This window comes from Linepithema humile, chromosome 3 (genome assembly GCF_040581485.1).
Source record: "Linepithema humile isolate Giens D197 chromosome 3, Lhum_UNIL_v1.0, whole genome shotgun sequence".
In the NCBI taxonomy this organism is placed as follows: Eukaryota; Metazoa; Arthropoda; class Insecta; order Hymenoptera; family Formicidae; genus Linepithema; species Linepithema humile.
In genome coordinates this window covers 18,625,942-18,650,191 of record NC_090130.1, presented here as the reverse complement: position 1 = coordinate 18,650,191, position 24,250 = coordinate 18,625,942, and the positions used below count along the sequence as shown (strand labels likewise).

The following is a 24,250-nucleotide window of genomic DNA, read 5'->3' as shown; positions in this document are numbered from 1 at the left end:
TAATTTATAATTAAGAACATCTTTATTGGATTTTCAAAATTGTTAGATAATAATTTTGCTTTTTTTCGATCAGTGCTGGTGACGTCGAAACTTTGAACGTTTCGCAAACTTACAATGCTCGAAAGGAAATGTAAGATGGGCTAGGACAAACACTCGAGAATTTGACTGACAAGTAAACCTACGGAATTGTCACTCGCCGATTTTAATGAAACTTTGCATATTAGTAGAACTATGAAAAATATTTGACACGTATTTTTTTGTACAATGGATATCGTAGATATGTACGAATGCAATGCGCTGTATGTGCATTGTATATTCATATAATATGCATGTGTATATAAAAGGTATATTCTATATACATTCGTGAGAAGTATGTGTGTCAGATAATTTATATATACAATGAATATTTATTTCATAGCCCATGCATATAAAATGTATATACATCTCTATGGATATAACATTCTATGTATATACAACGATCTACAAATGAAACACATTGTACAGATATGTACTGATATGCATTATATTTGTACATTTTAATGACATTGAATGTACATCGTTTGTAGATTACTCTTATATATACATAGAATATGCTATAGCCACACATGATGTACATATATTATACATAAATTTAATATCGAGTTAATATTCAATTTATATACGAAAATTACGTGTACTTCTATATATCATGCATGTACTTCTATGTATTATATATATATGTAGATACAAAAAAGTATCATAATAGGTACTTTTGTATGCATATTCTGCATATACTCTGAAATAGATAAGGAATTAAAGGTTTATGCAAAGAAATATATGTATTTACGTTTATATATATATATATGCGTTTATTTATATAATACATTTATTTATATTTTAATATATTAAATTTATAAATATTACATTACAATTAAACTTTGAAGTTATTTCGAACATAAAATTAGACATTATTTCTTTGGCCAAAATATTCCATAAAGAAACTTAAAAAATAAAATTTTGCTAAATTACAATATTAAAAAGCTTGTTCTAAAAAAGTACTTTATGTATTTGAAAAGATATTCAACAGACTAAAATGTTTGTATAATATTAATTATTAATACATACATACAATATTCTGTAAACAAATTAATAAAACAATTAACTTTGTGTTTAAGTAATATTTTATAAATAAAGCAAATATAGCTACAAAAATTTTGCAAATAGATTTAGCACTTTTTATAATAAGCTTCAATTCTAACTACAAAGCAGAAAAACTTCGCGTTACCAATTAAAAAAACAAAGATTGTATATATGGATTAAACAGTAATTGTATAACACTAATAGTGTTTGTAATAGAAAAAGTAATACGTTTCCAAAAACAAAAACAAAAATTAGCGTGCTTTTTATTTATATTCTTTTTATATAATATAAATATAATTCAGGTCTGTTCCAAAACTTGTCTAATCTACTTTGACATTACATTTTCTAAATGGAAAAAATTGAGTTTTGTTAATAGACTGGAAATTTTTTGCAAAATTTAAACAAAAATATAATTATGAACACAATGTACATAATAAGATTTTAATTTTTTATGAAGCTCAATAATCTAAACAAAATGCATGTTTTATTAATTTTTTATAAAAAGTGGATAAGGCAAATTTTTAAACGGAACGCTTTCATTATAAGTATGCATAAAGTTCTATATAAAAACGCTGAATTTTTTTAACAAATATAGATTTTTCTTCTTTTTTATAATATTTTTTATATTAATAAAGATTCATTAACATTTTAAGGAAACTACTTTATGAAAGACAATTATTGAAAAAAAGGTTCAGTTTTCATTAAAACATTGCTGATAAGAATTGCAAATATAATTAAATTATAAATTACATTTTAATTTTTAATTATTCAATATTTAATTTGAAATTAAACTAACAATTACACTTTTTAAATTTTTTTTATAATTTTCAATTCTGATTATAAGTGTAATAGTGGGAAAGAAACGTATTGACCTCTACATGGTAGAACTATTAACTTTCTATTTATGTCATCAATAGACCACATTTCAAGTAAATTATTACTCCTTTTTATATACTGTATGTCAAAAAAAGATGAACTACATGGTTTGGAGTAAAAATCATTTTGCAAACTGTAGCTATAACTTAAGAAAACTGTTGAATTTTCATGAGTAACAAAATTTTTTATTTCAATTATTGTTTTATCTTTCAACTCTACAAATCGGTTAGCAATTCTATTAATATTTAAACAATATTCGGTAGTTTTAAGTTTTTTGTACTGAGGAGGATTACAAGTATTTATTAAAGGGCCATCAGAATGCTCTATTAACAATTCTCTAGATAAATTATCATCAGTATTCTTAGTAAATCTTAAAATATTATTCTCTTCAACGATTCGACGAACAACCTGTTGCAAGGGTTGAGAAGTTTTTCGAACCATCTTTTTTAATTTTTGCATAAAATTTTCGAATGGAAAAGCACTAAAGTTATCCAATGAACCAAATAATCTTACACAACCACTCAAGTGCAAAAAATTATGTATATTATGCGAAATAAAATCTGGACCATAGATTTGAATAGAATTAATAATAAAATATTTCATAAGCTCGTGAGCATAAGAAATAAAAGGTTCATATTTTGAATAATTATTACTAATTAAGATAGTGCTCGCCAAACTAAGTGTAATAAAATTATTGTAAATTTAGAAGGCAGTATTTGCCTTAAGACTATTGGGCCTGTATATAGTAAAAAAAGTCTGAATTCAGTTGCTTTATATCGCTTACATTCTATTATAGATCGAGTCTTTCTTGAAAATTCACAAGGAATATATTTTTTTAGTTTGGAAAGCAAGTTAGTAATATCATTAACATCCTTTGCACATAATTTGTGAGGAGGTTTACCAAATATCCACCCATAACGTCTATTACACAGCAATCTCTTAGTTCCGCCTAACAAAAGAAGATGCATATAATCCAAGGGCACATTATCAATAATGTCAAAGCCTGGAATGTTAATAAAAAGAGTTTCACCAATGTGATGTTCTGGGTGAAGTTTATTTTTAAAAGAATCATTTGTTCTTTTTACGAAATTTTCCGTTTCAACAAAACAAATAACATTGTTAATCATTTCTCCTTCTTGATTGCATTTTGTGCAGGAAAAGTAGCCCGAATGACTTTTAACTGATAAAACAAATGATTTTGCAGGTGCATCACAGATTAACATTACAATTTTAAAATTGCATGTAATAGTCTTGATTAATATGCCATTTGTTGCTAATTTTGCACATTCATTGACAAAATCAAATAAAAAATCATTGGGATTTGGTTTTTCATTTCCATGGTAAAGAGCTACCAAGAAAACTTTATTTTTAAGAGCTTCAATTGATTTGACGGAACACAAAATAGGCCAAAATGAAATTGCAGAACTTTTACTCAAAGGTAGTCCGTCAATATTAACTGCAAGAGAAAACGTTGTGTTGGACGTTACATTAATATTATGGGTAATGCATAAAAAATTTAATGTTTCAGCTATCCCGAAATAATGAAATAAACCAGATCCCAATTTTTTACTATACAATTTGTTAGGCGTTTTTAAAAGAGTGCGAGGATCTGCCGGTAAATTGTTTGTGCAATAAGAAGGATCTTCACGTAAAATATTGAGCAGTTTTCCCAATGCAGACAAACTAACGTTGCTTTCCACAGCCCATTTAGCAATTTTGACAGATAATTGCTCACTATTTTTGGTATGAACATTATTTTCCGAACACAAACTTATATCTTTAATTGTGTTTTCAGAATTATGGGTAGGTTGTTCATTGAATGTCGAATTATCAATACCTAAATAACCGGTATTATCAGAATTACAATCAACTTCATTATTTGAGTAGCTGTAACGATTAGTTTCATCAATTTGATTCTCAACTGTTAAATTTTGAACATGAAATTGATAAGTACTATTAATAATTGCTCTAGAGATTGCTTAACCTTTTTTTTAATATATCGAGAACGTTTTTCTCGAAAACTTTTTTTTTCATTCATTTTTATTTTAAACACAAAACATATACTAAAAAATATTGTAAGCATTGAATGCAAAACTTGTTATCTAAACTAAACAAAAAACTATATTTTGCAATTCAACATCGCATATAAAAGAAACTACATTTTGTAGTTCAACGTTGCATACAAAAGATTTAATATTAGTTATTAAAAATTGAGAAAATGAGGTTAATTAAAACAATTTTACATATGTAATAACAATACATGTAGAAGCAGTATCACTGCTATGTCGAGACTAGAATATCAGTCTGTTCAAAAGAGAATAAGTTATACATACGTTCAGTATGATAAAAGCACATTATTTAACAAGTGCAAATAGCTACGTATCTTTGTCAGGAGTGTTGGATTGAACTTGGTTTGACTTCTTCTGTGCATTAATGTATCGATCCTTACTTCTGACGAGCCAAGCTTTTATGTGATTTATTGTCTCCAGTTCAGTGGCGCTTTGAAATTTTGAACTTTTACGAACAACATCTGAAAATCATAAAAAAAAGTGAATTATGTATACTTTCATTAAATAAGAATTTTTAACTTATGAGATTATTCACAATTTCTATTTAGTTTATAACTTTTACCTAAAATAACAGCTGCAATGCTTAAATTTTTAAATGCTTTTTTCTTTTTTGCACCTTCCCAAGAGTATAGCATTCCGACTTCGTTTAGTAGTATTCTATACATTATTCTTTTAATCAACTCTTTTAAGCTGGATCCTCCTATACGACTTAGTTCTTCAGTCTAAAATATAAAAAGTTTTTTAAATAAAAGCTGTTATAGAGAGATCAATATTAAATTTTAGTACATATTTAGTCGTCATTACAAAATTCACATAAAAATTAATAGAAAATTTATTCATACCAATGCTACTTTATTATCAATTGATTTGTTAATCCAATCTTCCACTTCAATTAACGATTCTTCGTTCATCGGAAACAAATGTATAATCTTTAAAACTTCCGACCTATCATTATTTATGACAGTTTCAGTGTTTACTTTTGTACTTCTAATGAGAATGTTGATACTATCTAACATGTCATTAACTTTTAGATGTAATAAGTTTATTTCCTTCAATACTTTCTCATAATATTCTAAAATTTGAGAAATAACAATAATTTGTCAATATTCCATATAATATATAAATGTAAATATGTGTATATAGTAAGTAAAAATATTCATAAGATATAAAGAAATAATATTATTATAAAAACATAATTTATATTTACTTGAATTTAACGACTGGTATTTTAAAAAAGCTTCTTCGCTCACTGAGTTCGTAATTGATGTAGAATTCGTAACATCTAAAATAAAATATGGTATAATATATATAATTTATAATTTACATATGAAACATATTTTTTAATAATTTGTTGTCACCACATATATATTAGTCAACAACGTTTTATAACTACTATTTTTCATAATTAAATGTACTCACTGTTTTCATTTTTCTCTGTACTTTTATCTTCATTCACAGTAATCAGCTGGAAAGTGTCTATCAAAGGAACCACATATATATGTATAAACAGTTTAATTGTGTACTTTATTCATACATAATAATATTTACCATTCACTGATTTCCTTGACTTCAGAAAAGATGTGATGGGGTAAATATTTTCATCGTTTGAGTTATCATCTAATGATGTATCAGTATCTGAGAATCGTTTATTTTGATTTTTATTATCTTTTTGCTTTTTTCGCATCCGTTTTCTCTTAATGTCTTCGTTATGTGAAGAAAGTTCATTAGTAGTTTTAGCTTTATTTGCCTTTTTGTTGGCAATTTTTAAATCATCTAAACAAAAAACGTTTTCAAAAAGTCACAATTATGTAATGAATTATGCATACAAAATCACACATATTAAAAGAATTCTGCACTCCTGTAATGATGAATGTTTATAAAGTTTAGCTATAAATATATTAAATTGATATTAAAGCTTGCAGTCTACACATCAGAATATATATTGATGGAGTAAATGAAAAAAGAAAATGAGAATGTGGTCGAAAAAAGAGTTATAAGACATGAAAAAAATAAGGTTGGGAAAAAATAGTAGATTTTTGTCTCACAACCTCACAGTGTTGAATATTAAACTGATCAATCCATAATATATTAAAGAGTAAGAGTAAGACAGGTCAGCATTTGGAAGAAACAAATATGGTGCATTAGAAATAGAGCAATTAAGAAAAGAAAAAAGAGAAACATATATATAATGGAAATATTAAAAGAAAGAAACATTAATCATTAATATCCAAAAACAAGTAAAGTTTAACTGTGTTTATCTATACCACTATAATGCTAGTAAAACATACATTGTAAATAAATAAAGTCACATTGAATTGCATAATTATAAAAAATATAATTTAATAAAATAAAACTTAATTATAAATTCCCTAGTTATTAATTACAATATTTTTAAATTAGGATCCATATAATTTGCAAAATAAAAATTTTATCAATTAATTGAAAACATAAATTAATTATTTGTAACCCTCCAAATTTTAAAATCAAGCTATCCAATTACTTAAATATTTCCGATTAAACCAAATTTTTACCATATTGTCCTAAGATTACAGCAGGATATGTTTTCCATAATGAACGATTTGGAGCGTCCTGATTTTTTATCTTTTCTTCAATGATAGAGCTACTACAGGAATCTGGTGGCCAATAACATATCAAAGTTTTTTCGCAATACCAATTTTTTGGTACAGTTTCAACAGTATTTTCCAAATGAAATTTAACAACGAGCCAGGGCATCTTGAAGTATTCTATAATATTTTCTCATTAATATATTGCTTTCGCTTTTCGCTTTTTAGTATAGATTAATCCTTATCCCCAATAATAAAATATATTTATTGTTTATAATTATTAATAAATATTATTTTATATTTTATATCTTAAAACAGAATTATAGATGCAACTTTTGAGCTGATTTCTGAGACAATGCCTACTATCCCCTCACAACCGCTCGAGGCTCGATGACCAAGCCACGTTTAATGTTTATATCTCAGGAATGTCTCTACACAAGAAGTAAGCTAGGATTGTATTCTTTTGCTAAATTGTTATTAAAATTTTCCTTGCTAAATAATTTTTATTTTCATAAATAATTAAATATCAAAATACATATACAAATTACATATATAATACATTAATAATAAACATTAATAATAAAATTATAATAAACATTTTTTATATTTAATTATTTATGAAAATAAAATTATTTAGCAAGGAAAATTTTAATGGCGATTTAACGAAAGGTATAATCCTAGCTTATTTCTTATGTAAGGACATTCCTGAATCATAAGATCAGTGGTTCGGCCATCGAGCCTCGAGCAAGGCGTTCTCAGAAATCAGCTCAAAAGTTGCATCTAATTTCGAGCACTGACTTAAACAATACTTTTATTTTGGCAAATTTTCGGTCATTAACCTCAGGCCATAAATTTTCCGCCAACGCGATAACACGAGTTAACTACATGAACACGGACACGGACACACGTAAGATGCGACAAGAGAATTCGTGGCTTTATAGAAAAGCAAGGGCTACTTACCGGCTTGCGATCTTTTCCTTCTTGAAGGTTAGCCGCACACGTTCTCGAAAATATCGACTTTTGCACAAAGAGATCCGCCTCAGGCCACAGTTGCACAGGAAAAGAGCGAAGTAGATCCTATTCGATACAGGATCGATAGAGGTGTCATCCCGCTAGATGCGCGATAACGAGGCGCGATGCGTTGGCCAATAACCATTAAGCGCATGGCCGTAGCGGCCTAAAGGTCATCACACACAAAATTCCGTAACGACGTAAGGCTCTTAAATCTAATTTTATTATATGTATATACATGAGGTGTCCGTAATGCGAAAAAAATAATTCCACTTAGATGCATCCCAAGTTGCACACTCAATTGTGATTGGTCGATTTCTTTATGATCTTACGTCTTAGGCTGCGTCTCCATGGAAAAAGAAATAACGGAACGGAACAGTAACAGAACAATAGAGGAAAAGAGATATGATAAATATATCTCTTTTCAATTACTGTTCCATTATTGTTCCGTTCCGCTATTTCTTTCTCCAATTATTTTTTTCACATTACGGACACCTCATGTATATACATATTGTCACGCCAAGTTAAATCTTTGTATTCACTATCATCTGGATTTTCATATAAGAAAGACACATTCGGACAAATTGAAAAATATGCAAGAAACACATGACCCTGTTGATTCGTCAGAACGTATTTCATCACTTGAAACGAACATAACTTTTATGCCACTAGATACTGCAACTAAAAAAAATATATGGGAGTATTATATGAAGCTGACGGATTTTAAGGCACAATGCAAGTATTGTAAAATTAAATATAATTATATAAAAGATACAAACTTTAAACGTCACATTGAAAAAAACCATAAAAAAATTTTGGAATACAAAGAAGAGAAAAAACTAATAAGAGGGCCGTGGTTGTATTTCAAGTATTCAAACCAATTATTTTCACAATGTATTATCTGTTCTTGAATAAATATGAGAATTATTTATTTAGGATGCAGTTAAACAAACTATACGTGTAGTGCTTGAGCAAATTAAGTATATTTGAATCAAACTTATTAAATACTTTTACATACTTGCACGCGGTTTACTTTCTCTATATCCAACAACAATAACCAGAGAGAGAGAGAAAAACAAAAGCGATCTAGAGTCATAGAAAACATAAAACATAGTAATGGAATGACATTATTCTTAACACCCTCTCTTAATGTCATTCTCTAAAATCAACTTAAGATTTAAAATAACATTTCACAAAATAACACAACTTACATAGTATTGCATTGTTCAACTTAAAATAACTTCTAATCTACTGATAATTTATAATGCTTCATAATATGCCCTCTCTAACTATCTAAACTTAAACTTTTACGATTCTTACAAAATAAAGCACTTGTTAAGCCTTTAGTTAATATATCTGCTTGTTGATCTTTACCATTAATATACTCCAATTGTATAGTTCCATTTTTAAAGTTCTCACAAACAAACTTATATTTCAGATCTATATGTTTAACTCTTCGATTATTTTCCGGATTCTTAACTAAGAATATACATGCTTGATTGTCCTCAAATATTGTAATCTTATCAGTCTTTATACTAAAATCTAATAATAACATTTTAATAACAAACCAAAGTCCATCCACAACAGAATTACATAACGCTATAAGTTCAGCTTCAGTCGTTGATAACGCAATACAATTTTGTTTCTTAGTGGTCCAAGATACTATATTACCAAACACTTTAATTAAGTATCCAGACACTGATTTCCGATCATGTACATCTCCTCCCCAATCTGCATCTACATAACACACTAATGGATGCTTCTCTTCTTTTCTAATATAAACTAAACTTAAATCCTTTGTCCCTTTGAGATATCTTAATATTCTTTTGAGATGTTGCCACACGGCATTCGGATATTTATCCTGATATCTACTAAAGTAGTTTACGGCAAAATTTAAATCCGGACGTGAACCTAACATTAAATACATTAAACAGCCTATTAATTCTTTCACTGGTTTATCTGTAGTTTTATCACATTATTATTATATATATATAATATAATATATATACTCCAATTACTCCAATAAGTGTCAAATCTGACGTGACAAATATATATTGTCAGAGAGCAGAATAAATAATGTCCGCGAAAACAATTTTGTTTATTATCGATTTGTTGTCATGGTAAAATACAACAAACATTGTTAATCAACATGGAAAGCGCACAAGCCACCAGCTCGAAAATTAATAAGGGAGGAATAAGAAAAAAGTAAGTAAAATAATAATATTATTTTACAATACAACTTTTATAATACAACATTTTATAATACAACATTATGTACATCTTTATTTTTCAGAATGTCAAAACTGGGGATAAATCCGGATAAAGAGTTATTGGAAGACGACCTATTAAAAGACGTAGACATGGTGGAACAAGACATTCAGCTGCAAGATGCAGCTGAAAAAATCAAAAAGTTTGAAGAAGAGTTAGAATCTTAAAAAAAAATAGGTAAATACATTACACATATTAATACAAATGTTTGAACGCATTTTATTTAACTACAGATTTTTTACTTTTTGCTGTTGAGTTAAATAACGAAAAATATCTCGATTAATACACAATGATCTAGTCTTGCGCAACACGCAATTATTCGACAATCATTAATTAATATCTCAATTATTATTTTTAAAATTACAGAATAGCAAATGATTATTTATTATTATATTTTTACATTTGCTATTCTGTAATTTTCAAAATAATAATTGAGATATTAATTAAGAAGGATTGTCGAATAATTGCGCGTTGCGCAAGACTATATATATATGTATATATAACTAATTAAATAATTTTTTCAAAATTTACAGTAGCAAAGAAAAAGGAAAATAAAGAAAAAGGAAAGAAGGAAAACGAAGAAAAAGAAAAGAAGAAAAACGAAGATGAAAAAAAAAAGGAAGAAGAAAAGAGTAAGATGGAAAATAGATTCACAAGTGAGTAATACATAAATATAATATTAAATAAATAACAAATAATAAAATAAATAAAATATTAATAACGAACTTTTTATAGGACCAAGATGGAACAGAGGTGGTAGGGGTCAACGTAATAAGAATTTTTACAAAAAGCGCGGCGGCGGACGCACATTTATTTTTAACATGTAATATTTTATTCAGTTAAATTATTATATTATTATATTTTATTCAGCACTTTTAGACATATTAGGTGATGGTACAACAATATCTGATGTAAAAACAGATCAGGAACTGTTATTGAAATTGGAAACCAATATGCGCAATTGCATGAATTGTTTTAAATCATATTTAGATATACCTTAAAGTTCATGTTCTCTATTTGTAATATTATAGTTTATTTTTGTGCACGAGTATAATGTAAATGAAAAACTATCTTCCAATGTAATATTTATAGTATTCATAAAACTTAATGGAAATTTATTTAGATAAAAAAACAATGTTTGTACTTTATAAAATGTAAACTCAATGCAGATAGTAAATAAAAGATGTTTTAATAAATAAATATTATATTGAGATGCATTAATTGGAAATTTTTTTATTAAAAAAGTTAAATTAATGTTAATGATATTGTAATTGTTCGTATAGTAAAAATTTATTTAGTGTTTTATATGAAATAAGAGAAATAGATTGTTTTAAAATTCCAAAAATCTTTAACTCATTTTTGTATAGTTATTACATTTTTAAATGCCAATAACAAATGCTTAAATTTTCTTTCTATAAAATTTTAATAATTTTCTGCCTGCATTAGTCTGTATTCCAGCGTTACCAATTCTTGGCTTGGGTTACCACGCAACAATCAAAAGACCATGTTCATGTGCTGCGTAAAGCGTTCTGCGCAGCACATGAACATGGTCCCTCGATTGTGTGCGTGGAAACCTAGGACAAAAGTTTGTAACGCTGCTGTACTGATTATAAACATTTTAATCATATGGCAAACCTATTAAAACAACTTCGATATTTTTATCACTTAGAGAGGAGGATTTTTGAAACGCTTGAAAGCGATCATAATCGCTGAGCGGTTGTATCTCTTCGCGCGCTTGCATTCGGCGGCAGGCTGGATTGATACGCGCTTATTCGGACATCTTTAGTAATTAATAACTCAAATAACTATAAAATTTTAATATTTTTCTATGTAACATCTAAAAATTTAAATGAGCAAATAGCCAAACAAACGTAAGCGCGCCGCGCGGTTTCTCAGCGCCATCAGCGCACCTAACGTCAGAAACTTGCAGATTCCACCATCTGCACAAAATACACTTTCTGTCCACTAATTAACTAACTACAGAATACTGAGAGTGTACACTTCTGCACTTTAAGATCGAAAAAAATTTTTTTCATGAAGAATACTATTATTTTTTATATACACTATCTTTATTCGTCTCCACAACACGTTATATATATTTTAAAAAAAGGTAAAAAAAAGGCGCCAAGTACACGCAAACCTTCCAAAAAAAAGTTGTTGTATACACGCAAACCTTCCAAAAGAAATTGTTGTATATATAAACACGCAAACCTTACAAAAAAGTTGTATATTTTATATCAACAAATTACCTTTTTAAAAAAAGGTAAAGAAAAGGCGCCAAGTACACGCAAATCTTCCAAAAAAAAGTTGTATACACGCAAACCTCCCAAAAAAAGTTGTTGTATATATAAACACGCAAACCTTACAAAAAAGTTGTTGTGTATTTTACCTAACAAAAAAGTTGTTGTATATTTGAAAATCAACAAATTACCTTTTTAAAAAAAGGTAAAGAAAAGGCGCCAAGTGCACGCAAATCTTCCAAAAAAAAGTTGTTGTATACACGCAAATCTTCCAAAAAAAGTTATTGTATACCAAAAAAAAGTTGTTGTATACACGTAAACCTTCCAAAAAAAGTTGTTGTATATATAAACCTTTCAAAAAAAAGCTGTCGTATATATTAACCTTCCAAAAAAATTAATCTTCCAAAAATAAATGTCGTATATATATTAACAAACCTTCCAAAAAAAAGTTGTTTATATAAACACGCAAATCTTCCAAAAAAAGTTGTTTTGTATATATAAATCTTTCAAAAAAAGCTGTCGTATATATTATTCCAAAAAAAGTTGTTGTATATATAAACCTTTCAAAAAAAAGCTGTCGTATATATTAACCTTCCAAAAAAATTAATCTTCCAAAAATAAATGTCGTATATATATTAACAAACCTTCCAAAAAAAAGTTATTTATATAAACACGCAAATCTTCCAAAAAAAGTTGTTGTATATATAAACCTTTCAAAAAAAAAGCTGTCGTATATATTAACGTTCCAAAAAAATTAATCTTCCAAAAATAAATGTCGTATATATATTAACAAACCTTCCAAAAAAAAGTTGTTTATATAAACACGCAAATCTTCCAAAAAAAGTTGTTGTATATATAAACCTTTCAAAAAAAGCTGTCGTATATATTATATATTAACCTTCCAAAAAATTTATCTTCCACAAAAAAATGTATATATATTAACAAATAACAAACCTTTCAAAAAAAGTTGTATATATAACCAAATGAAAATTTGCTATATATTCTGCCTATAAAAGAGATGATATCAGAAAATGACGCCAAGTTTAAATAAAAAACCTTTCAAAAAAAGTTGTATGTATATATTTAAAAAAAATTGTATATACCAAATAAAAATTCGCTATATATTCTGCCTATAAAAAAGGTGATATCAGATCAGAAAATGACGCCAAGTTTAAATAAAAAACCTTTCAAAAAAACTTGTATGTATATATTTTAAAAAAAGTTGTATATACCAAATAAAAATTCGCTATATATTCTGCCTATAAAAGAGGTGATATCAGAAAATGACGCCAAGTTTAAATAAAAAATCTTTCAAAAAAACTTGTATGTATATATTTAAAAAAAAGTTGTATATACCAAATAAAAATTTGCTATATATTCTGCCTATAAAAGAGGTGATATCAGGAAATGACGCCAAGTTTAAATAAAAAACCTTTAAAAAAACTTGTATGTGTATATATATTACGAAAAAGGATTATATTTATTGCGCTTATTGCGCTTACAGCTTTTTAACCAATAAGCATCGATAAGATTGTATTTAGTTATTTTTGCATCTTTATCTAGTTATTTATTTAAAAATTATATTTATATCTACAATTAGTTAATTTTTTTTCAAATATACATTTTAAAATAATTGCATCTGTATCTATTTACTTTTGCTTCTATATCTAGTTATTTAAATTTAAAAATGATATTTGTGTTTATATCTATCTAGTTAATTTTTCTTAAGCATACTTTTTAAAATAATTGCATCTGTATCTAGTTATTTTTTTTATATCTGTATCTAGTTAAATAAAATAATTTTTTAAATAAAAGTATTTAATTCAAAAATAAAAAAATTTTTCAAATTTAATCAAAATAAAAAAATATTACAAAATTTCGCAAAAAACTTGGCGCTGCTGTACTGAACTACATGTTAAATACATCTTAAAATATTATAAAGAATAAAAATGAGCAATAATTTTACAATTTACATGATTAAGTGTTATAATGACTCAAACTGACCAGAGCGGCAAACGACGACGCGATAGCCAATTAAACTCTTGTTCTTACGGTAAAATTGTAAGTTGATTGGCTATAGCATCGCCATTTGCCGCTTCGTCGCTCTAGTCTGTGGGCTTGTTCGTTTTAGCTACACTGGGGCTGCTCTGGGTCTGCTCTACACAGGACAATACAGGACAGATAAATAGTTTGTTTTGTATTATCTTGTTTAGAGCAGACCCAGAGCTGCCCCAGTGCAGCTAAAACAAACAAGTCCTGTTTGAGCCGAAATTTGTTTGCATCGCTTGCTCTAACATGCTCCTACTCGCTCTAATACTCCAAACTAAACTATAGTATTACGTCACATATACTATAGATTAAAGTATGTTGGAATGATTAGGAGCATGTTAAAGTATTACGATGCGAATCTTATGTAAATTAATAGTTTAGTACAGCAGCGCCAAGTTTTTTGCGAAATTTTGTAATATTTTTTTATTTTGATTAAATTTGAAAAATTTTTTTATTTTTGAATTAAATACTTTTATTTAAAAAATTATTTTATTTAACTAGATACAGATATAAAAAAAATAACTAGATACAGATGCAATTATTTTAAAAAGTATACTTAAGAAAAATTAACTAGATAGATATAAACACAAATATCATTTTTAAATTTAAATAACTAGATATAGAAGCAAAAGTAACTAGATACAGATGCAATTATTTTAAAATGTATATTTGAAAAAAAATTAACTAATTGTAGATATGAATATAATTTTTAAATAAATAACTAGATAAAGATGCAAAAATAACTAAATACAATCTTATCGATGCTTATTGGTTAAAAAGCTGTAAGCGCAATAAGCGCAATAAATATAATCCTTTTTCGTAATATATATACATACAAGTTTTTTTAAAGGTTTTTTATTTAAACTTGGCGTCATTTCCTGATATCACCTCTTTTATAGGCAGAATATATAGCGAATTTTTATTTGGTATATACAACTTTTTTTTAAATATATACATACAAGTTTTTTTGAAAGATTTTTTATTTAAACTTGGCGTCATTTTCTGATATCACCTCTTTTATAGGCAGAATATATAGCAAATTTTTATTTGGTATATACAACTTTTTTTAAAATATATACATACAAGTTTTTTTGAAAGGTTTTTTATTTAAACTTGGCGTCATTTTCTGATCTGATATCACCTTTTTTATAGGCAGAATATATAGCGAATTTTTATTTGGTATATACAACTTTTTTTTAAATATATACATACAACTTTTTTTGAAAGGTTTTTTATTTAAACTTGGCGTCATTTTCAGATATCACCTCTTTTATAAGCAGAATATATAGCAAATTTTCATTTGGTTATATATACAACAACTTTTTTTGAAAGGTTTGTTATTTGTTAATATATATACATTTATTTTTGGAAGATTAATTTTTTTGGAAGGTTAATATATACGACAGCTTTTTTTTTGAAAGGTTTATATATACAACAACTTTTTTTGAAATAATATATACGACAGCTTTTTTTGAAAGGTTTATATATACAACAACTTTTTTTGGAAGATTTGCGTGTTTATATAAACAACTTTTTTTTGGAAGGTTTGTTAATATATATACGACATTTATTTTTGGAAGATTAATTTTTTTGGAAGGTTAATATATACGACAGCTTTTTTTTGAAAGGTTTATATATACAACAACTTTTTTTGGAAGGTTTACGTGTATACAACAACTTTTTTTTGGTATACAATAACTTTTTTTGGAAGGTTTGCGTGTATACAACAACTTTTTTTTGGAAGATTTGCGTGCACTTGGCGCCTTTTCTTTACCTTTTTTTAAAAAGGTAATTTGTTGATTTTCAAATATACAACAACTTTTTTGTTAGGTAAAATACATTTATATATACAACAACTTTTTTTGGGATTAATATATACGACAGCTTTTTTTTGAAAGGTTTATATATACAACAACTTTTTTTGGAAGGTTTACGTGTATACAACAACTTTTTTTTGGTATACAATAACTTTTTTTGGAAGGTTTGCGTGTATACAACAACTTTTTTTTGGAAGATTTGCGTGCACTTGGCGCCTTTTCTTTACCTTTTTTTAAAAAGGTAATTTGTTGATTTTCAAATATACAACAACTTTTTTGTTAGGTAAAATACACAACTTTTTTGTAAGGTTTGCGTGTTTATATATACAACAACTTTTTTTGGGAGGTTTGCGTGTATACAACTTTTTTTTGGAAGATTTGCGTGTACTTGGCGCCTTTTCTTTACCTTTTTTTAAAAAGGTAATTCGTTAATATAAAATATACAACTTTTTTGTAAGGTTTGCGTGTTTATATATACAACAACTTTTTTTGGAAGGTTTGCGTGTATACAACAACTTTTTTTGGAAGGTTTGCGTGTACTTGGCGCCTTTTTTTTACCTTTTTTTAAAAAGGTAATTTGTTGATTGATGGATATTATTTCTTTTTTTCAGTAAAAATATTACTAAATATATTAACTTTATATTGATATTTCAGAGTGAAATAACAATTGTGAAATAATTAATTAGATTTTGCTAAAGAGTCCCACCACCACCCCCGTCATATAAAACGGTCCTCTTTGATTAATGTTGTAATAATATAAAGTTATATATAATTATGTAAATATCAAACAAATCGTTTCTAGGCCATTGTATTTGTCTAATTTAAGCGTCATTGGCTTAACTTTCTTTATTTTCTTTTTTTTACATATATTTGATTATCCATAAAGATTTTCGTCATCAGTGAACATATTTTAATAAAATATTTGATTATATATGACAATTCTTTTTACCATTTATTATCAAAAGATATGATCAAATAATACCACCAATTACTTATCAATTTTCTGTAAGAAAATGATACAGATATCTTTAGCGCCTCTAGGCCATTGTTTTTTTCTAATTTGCGCATCGTCAGCTTCAATCCAAGTATTAGACATTTCTTCTCTACATATACTTGTGTAATGACCATTTTCGATACATTATCCATGATGGAATATAGCACTCATAACTTTGTAGAATTGTCCAGCAATATTTATATTAGTTGTTGGGACAGCACGTAAAGTAAACTTATCTGTTTTTGTTGATATACCGTCTTGAATTGCTATTAAATGCATGACAATTATATCTCCGGTTAATATTAATTCACTTTTACATAATATGTCATTTCCTGTACAATTTTTACATGATTCGTTGTGTAATTGACACCAATGAGAAAATGTTACATTTAATAATTCATTAAGATCAAAACTTTTTTTCTTCCGTTTATTAACAGGAATTGAAAGAAGGATATTTTTATTAACAATAGTCGTCGTATTATGACAATTTTTACATCGTTTAATGAAAGTGACTTGATGCTCAACTAAATTTTTTATATAATCGTATTTCGTGCAAAGAGCTATAAGAAATTCACATGCATCTCGTTTAACATTTTTGGAGAAAAATTCTCCTAAACTTTGTCGTATTACATATGTATTCAAGTTAGGCAGTTTGTTTTCATATTGATTTATTAAAATACCTAAAATACTTAATTTATCATACTCAAATATTAGTTTTCTAATAACATTTAAATGTAAAAAGCATTGCAATACTGCATTTGCATAACACGAACCCTTATCTATATTTTGAAAACCATGTGTGACCCAAGTAATATTTTTTCGAACTTTTTTATGTGATTCTTGAACAGAACTAATTATTTTGGGTTGTACCCATAAAATATCTTTTATTTTACGATACTTTTCTTTTGAAACAGAAATTATATCTGTTTTGGATTTGTGTATTCGTTTTAATCGATTATATTCAACAATAGCTTCTTCACTAGCTTCTATAGATGAAGGGTCAAAATTGATCAAATGCAATCCATCTGAAGATGTTACTCGTGACAATGCAACATAAACTTGGCCGTGACTAAATACAGAATTACCTATGTCCATAAAAGCATTCTGCAAACTCAGGCAAACTTTGGCTTTTATGAACAGTAATTCCGTAACTTAGACACAATGGAAATTGTTTTCGATACTCCAATTACTCCAATAAGTGTCAAATCTGACGTGACAAATATATATTGTCAGGGAGCAGAATAATCAATGTCCGCGAAAACAATTTTGTTTATTATCGATTTGTTGTCATAGTAAATGTTGTCATAGTAAAATAACAAACATTGTTAATCAACATGGAAAGCGCACAAGCCACCAGCTCGAAAATTAATAAGGGAGGAATAAGAAAAAAGTAAGTAAAATAATAATATTATTTTACAATACAACTTTTATAATACAACATTTTATAATACAACATTATGTACATCTTTATTTTTCAGAATGTCAAAACTGGAAATAAATCCGGATAAAGAGTTATTGGAAGACGACCTATTGAAAGACGTAGACATGGTGAAACAAGACATTCAGCTGCAAGATGCAGCTGAAAAAATCAAAAAACTTGAAGAAGAGTTAGAATCTTTAAAAAAAATAGGTAAATACATTACACATATTAATACAAATGTTTGAACGCATTTTATTTAACTACAGATTTTTTACTTTTTGCTGTTGAGTTAAATAACGAAAAATATCAGGATTAATACACAATGATCTAGTCTTGCGCAACACGCAATTATTCGACAATCATTAATTAATATCTCAATTATTATTTTTAAAATTACAGAATAGCAAATGATTATTTATTATTATATTTTTACATTTGCTATTCTGTAATTTTCAAAATAATAATTGAGATATTAATTAAGAAGGATTGTCGAATAATTGCGCGTTGCGCAAGACTATATATATATATGTATATATAACTAATTAAATAATTTTTTCAAAATTTACAGTAGCAAAGAAAAAGGAAAATGAAGAAAAAGGAAAGAAGGAAAACGAAGAAAAAGGAAAGAAGGAAAACGAAGATGAAAAAAAAAGGAAGAAGAAAAGAGTAAAATGGAAAATAGATTCACAAGTGAGTAATACATAAATATAATATTAAATAAATAACAAATAATAAAATAAATAAAATATTAATAACAAACTATTTATAGGACCAAGATGGAACAGAGGTGGTAGGGGTCAACGCAGTAATAAAAATTCTTACAAAAAGCGCGGTGGACGCACATTTATTTTTAATATGTAATATTTAACATAACATTGAAAAGTAAAACAATACCATACATGTTCCAACGTATTGTTATCAACTAGTTTATATTGTGTATGTTGTGTATTATTAGCAATTTGTTCATATTGCGTATTGTTAGCAATCCGTTGATATTCTGTATTGTTAGCAATCCGTTCATCTTTTGTATTGTTAGCAACTTGGTCATACTCTGTATTATTAGGAATTATTTTATGTTCTGTATTTTGAGAAATTCGTAGCAATATTCTTTTTGGTTCTGTATTGTTTCTATTCGGTATTGTAGCAATCCATACATGTTCCAACGTATTGTTATCAACTAGTTTATATTGTGTATGTTGTGTATTATTAGCAATTTGTCCATATTCTGTATTGTTAGCATTTGAAAGAGTAATAATTCTCATAGCGATTAACACTAATTCACCATTTAATAAAAGTTTTCGGAGTACCATATTAATGTAATTTTGAATTCTGATCTGTAAGAAAAACATTGTAGTTTGTAGAAAAGAAAGACATATGTAACATTTAGTCCTTAATTTTTATAAAACAAGAAAAGATAAATATTGAAAAAAATTGCACTTATTCATGCCGTAAAAAATTTTATCAAAAAATTATGTAAGGAACATAATACACACTGAAAACTTTTTTTTAAACATAGAAATAGAGAACGTGGAATATATAAAATATACATAATTTTCGAATATAAATATAATAAATGTAATTTTAATTTTTTTTTAAATAAAATATGTTTTACAGACAACAAGGCTTCACACGCATATATTTTCTTACAAGGAAAGGGACCCAAGTGTCCCCCTCCGATTTTGACGAGCTTTAAATATGTTGTAAAGTAGCTCAAAATAAGAGACACGTATTTTTTTTTATGTGCTTTCTCGCACGTTTAGGGTTGAAACAACCCCTACAAGCTAAAACGGTTTTTTTGGTTTTGACTGAATATCGTCAAAACTGTAAGAGATATCAAAAAATGTTTCGAATAAAAGTTGCATGGTCTTTTATGAGCTTTATAACCGCGTAGCTCGATTTTTAAAAAATTTTATATTTTTTAATTTACCCTTACCCCTTCTTATTATTTTTACGAATTTCAAAATTTTTGTTATGACAAAAGTTGTAGCATTTTTTACGCTGAATACAACCATATATGATTTTATTATGTTTCAAAATCGCATTTTTCAGAAATGAGTTGTCAATGTCGCACTATATGCGTCGCGCTGCGATATATGCATATATATGCATAACGCATCGTTTGTGCCGCTTGTGTAATCGATGTTTGTCGCGCATGTGTAATTGATAAGATGAATAAAATTAGAAATAAAGATTAGCATGTTATGAAGTATTCGGAAAAATGTTCTGATCAAAGAACAAAGTTCACTAAAGTTGTTGCCAAGGCATCTCCTCTATATTACACTTTTATAGTTATACTAGAACAATACAAGCGCGCGCTGCGCCCGTGCACTTATTATAATAATTTAATAATTATGAAATCTAAATATTTTAATAAAATTTTTAAAATTTTAAATAACCGTTAAAATAATCTTTGCTCTTAAACTATCAAACTGTCAGAATAATCGAGATAACCAATTAGCGTCACGGATAAGCGTCAACAATACTTTCGATACATTCGAGTATCGATCTTTCATGCCTTTTTTAAGAGTGGATTATATCGAAAGAGAAATAAATAAATAAAAATCTTCCAATTAAAATGCAATTTATTGTTTTTCAATGGTAATGCAAAAAATTCCAATTAATTTCAGGTTTTTCTATTAATCAATACTAGAAACATTTGTTTGTTTATTATTTTATTTCTTTTATAATAATATATGTCGAAACAATTACAACTTTACCTTCAACAATAACATACTACATATATTGAATATACTACATATATTAACATACATATATTAAAAACAGATGAATTTATGGAACAAACGTATCACAAAGGTGATGTTCGTGAAAAAAGTGATTTATATAAAGTGACTTTTTGCACCATGCGCAAGTAATTATTGCAGGTGCGCCACAAATATCGCATGTTGATTTTGACTGTTTATGGAAACAAAATTCCACTGGTGTTTCGAATTCTTCGGGCTTATTTATTACGTACCCGCTTTTATACCATGCGTATTTCAATAAATTTCTGAATCTTGGCGATGAAAATTGATTATGAGTCAATGACTGTAATTTTAAAATGGTGTTTCTTGCATGCAGATTGACTTCCAGACCTAAAAGCATTACAGTATCAGAAAAGTGTCTAATAAAATTCTTCCACAAACGAAAACTATATACATCCAATGGTTGTATTTTTCCTGTTGTTCCAGCTGGTATAGTCAACAAAATATCTTCTGTAGATTCTGGTTTAGATTCTTGAATAATATTTGGACAATGACCAAAGTTTAGTCCATGAATCTAGTAGTAAAACAGATTTTGGACCTACATTTGGAAAAAGTACGTCTTGCAACCAAATTTTAAAATGATGCGCTGTTAATTTTCCGGATTTCGAAGCCGTAACAAAAATATTAGGTGCCTTAAACATTGTTTCTTGCACTCTGGGACCAAATGTTCCACTAACTTCTTTCAGTACAATAAAAAGAGGCAATAGAAATCTACCATCGGCTGAAACAGTAGGTTATATAGTATAGCTATGCGTAGTTGCCGATACGGATTGTACTGCAGATTCAATCTTTTTTGAGCTGGTTGAAGTTTGGAACGTTCCTGGAACGATTTTTTAAAAATGATTTGTCGCTCTTGTCCTTTTGCAGGGAGAAAGTTTTGAGACCCACAAACAAAGAACAAAAGAGACCGATCCGATACATGCGTCGGAAGACACCCTTATACCCGAAAAACAACCCCCAAAATCACTTAAACAATTCTAGCCAAGCTAAAAATGACTTGTCGCTCTTTTCCTTCTGCACAGAGAAAGTTCCGAGGCCCTCACACGACATGCAAAAAAGACCGATTTGATACATGCGTCGGAAGACACCCTTATACCCAAAAAACCACCCCCAAAATCACTTAAACAATTTTAGCCAAGCTAAAAATGACTTGTCGCTCTTTTCTTTCTGTACGGAAAAAGTTCCAAAACCCTCACACGACATGCAAAAAAGACCGATTTGATACATGCGTCGAAAGACACCCTTATACCCGAAAAACCACCCCCAAAATCACTTAAACCATTCTAGCCAAGCTAAAAATGACTTGTCGCTCTTTTCCTTTTGCACGGAGAAAGTTCCGAGGCCCTCACACGACATGCAAAAAAAACCGATTCGATACATGCATCGGAAGACACCCTTATACCCAAAAAATCACCCCCAAAATCACTTAAACCATTCTAGCCAAGCTAAAAATGACTTGTCGCTCTTTTCCTTTTGCACGGAAAAAGTTCCGAGGCCCTCACACGACATGCAAAAAAGACCGATTCGATACATGCGTCGGAAAACACCCTTATACCCGAAAAACCACCCCCAAAATCACGCCAAGTTAATTGGAATCCGCTTTGATCACTGTTGTAAATATTTTCAACTCCATATTCTATTATTTGATATTTAACGTTTTCAATAAATGTGTTACATTTTTCTTCAAAATCGACGTTAGACATTATAGATGTTTTTCTTATAAATTTTGTTATTTTACGAGATACAATATTATGTATTATTTTAAATTTTCCTATCTATCGCGATGAAGCTGTAAATTCTGGTACATTTAAATTTTCCTGTGCCCGAATAGCCCATCGAGCTAAATCAGCGTCGTGAACAATAATTCTATTTTCAAGAGCTGTATGAAAATTATTTAATGTATATTCCGAAATTTGTTTTAATTTTTTGAATCTACTGCCACCTTGATTCACTTGAATTTCCCATCGTCGTAATTGACGTAATGAATATACTTTCCGAAATCTTTGTTTTACTCCTTCTAATGTTCTTGGCCTTGTTGTACTGCTTTTTCAAAATTCGACTGCATTTTTTTTATATTTATACGGAATACGTCCATCTGTAGTACATATAACTTTAGGATTTGCGTCCATAGCTCACCTTCTTCCTCTTTATCTCCTAGTTCGAATTGCTCTGCTGTTGGAATATTGTTATCGTTTTCATAATCTAAAAATTCTTCTACTTCCATTTTGTATCTCTCATCGCGCATTTCTTTCAGCATAGATTCTATTTTATGTGCCATTTCTCGTTCTTCAGATGTTATCGGACTTGTTGATAGATTAAGGGCCGAAAAAGTTACGTATACTAACATTATTACGTTAAATGGATTTAATTAAATCATTCTAAAAAATATAACAATTAAATATTTCTCCTTATTTGTGTACAAAAAAATAATACTTACTTTATAGTGAATTTGCTGTTCTTTTTTTGATGCTGTTTTATATATTGTTTTTTCGTAATCACTAACAAGCGCACAACTTTAAAGCGTAATATGCACTGACGGAATATGACAACGCGTTGCGCTATAAATGCACTCGAAATGCGACTATAAAAGTGTAAAATAGAGGGGATGTTTTGGCAACAACTTTAGTGAACTTTGTTCTTTGATCAGAACATTTTTCCGAATGTTTCATAACATGCTAATCTTTATTTCTAATTTTATTTGTCTTATCAATTACACATGCACGACAAACATCGATTACACAAGCGGCACAAACGATGCGTTATGCATATACATATATGCATATATCGCAGCGTGACGCATGTAGTGCGACATTGACAGCTCATTTCTGAAAAATGCGATTTCGAAATATAATAAAATTATATATGGTTGTATTCAGCGTAAAAAATGCTACAACTTTTGTCATAATAAAAATTTTGAAATTTGTAAAAATAATAAAAAGGGGTGAGGGTAAATTAAAAAATATAAAATTTTTTAAAAATCGAGCTACGCGGTTATAAAGCTCATAAAAGACCATGCAACTTTTATTCGAAACATTTTTTGATATCTCTTACAGTTTTGACG

At 27.9% G+C, this 24,250-nt stretch overlaps 2 protein-coding genes and 1 pseudogene across 4 annotated transcripts; 1 reads left to right on the top strand and 2 right to left on the bottom strand.

Annotated features, from left to right (window-relative positions):
• Nucleotides 1–433: 433 nt before the first annotated feature.
• On the bottom strand, nt 434–8,454 carry LOC136998783 (protein PFC0760c-like). 3 transcript variants are annotated; one of them, XM_067351982.1, is made up of 8 exons: nt 7,589–8,454; nt 6,596–6,697; nt 5,613–5,837; nt 5,484–5,540; nt 5,272–5,346; nt 4,907–5,136; nt 4,627–4,786; nt 434–4,525 (listed from the first exon to the last, which is right to left on the bottom strand). In XM_067351982.1, the coding sequence occupies exons 3-8, from the start codon at nt 5,746–5,748 to the stop codon at nt 4,371–4,373; spliced, it is 813 nt and encodes a 270-aa protein (XP_067208083.1). In that variant the 5' UTR covers nt 5,749–5,837; nt 6,596–6,697; nt 7,589–8,454; the 3' UTR covers nt 434–4,370. The 3 variants fall into 3 exon arrangements, with proteins under 3 accessions (XP_067208083.1, XP_067208080.1, XP_067208082.1); XM_067351979.1 differs by having other exon boundaries at nt 6,596–6,808; nt 7,589–8,453; XM_067351981.1 differs by lacking the exon at nt 6,596–6,697 and having other exon boundaries at nt 7,589–8,453.
• An 8,915-nt stretch (nt 8,455–17,369) lies between these two features.
• Nucleotides 17,370–20,636, top strand: LOC136998790 (uncharacterized). The gene is made up of 4 exons (XM_067351992.1): nt 17,370–18,397; nt 18,486–18,637; nt 18,996–19,117; nt 19,197–20,636. The coding sequence occupies exons 1-4, from the start codon at nt 18,342–18,344 to the stop codon at nt 19,293–19,295; spliced, it is 429 nt and encodes a 142-aa protein (XP_067208093.1). The 5' UTR covers nt 17,370–18,341; the 3' UTR covers nt 19,296–20,636.
• Nucleotides 20,484–21,927, bottom strand: LOC136998792 (uncharacterized; annotated as a pseudogene).
• Between the last annotated feature and the right edge of the window lie 2,323 nt (nt 21,928–24,250).

Coding starts and splice junctions, on each gene's coding strand:
- LOC136998783 (XM_067351979.1), bottom strand. CDS start 6,797: ATGCCCTGGCTCGTTGTTAAATTTCATTTGGAAAATACTGTTGAAACT. Junction 5,541..5,612: donor GTCAAGGAAATCAGTGAATG/GTAAATATTATT, acceptor TTCCTTTGATAG/ACACTTTCCAGCTGATTACT. Junction 5,137..5,271: donor ATACCAGTCGTTAAATTCAA/GTAAATATAAAT, acceptor CTCAAATTTTAG/AATATTATGAGAAAGTATTG.
- LOC136998790 (XM_067351992.1), top strand. CDS start 18,342: ATGGAAAGCGCACAAGCCACCAGCTCGAAAATTAATAAGGGAGGAATA. Junction 18,398..18,485: donor AAGGGAGGAATAAGAAAAAA/GTAAGTAAAATA, acceptor TTTATTTTTCAG/AATGTCAAAACTGGAAATAA. Junction 18,638..18,995: donor AGAATCTTTAAAAAAAATAG/GTAAATACATTA, acceptor CAAAATTTACAG/TAGCAAAGAAAAAGGAAAAT.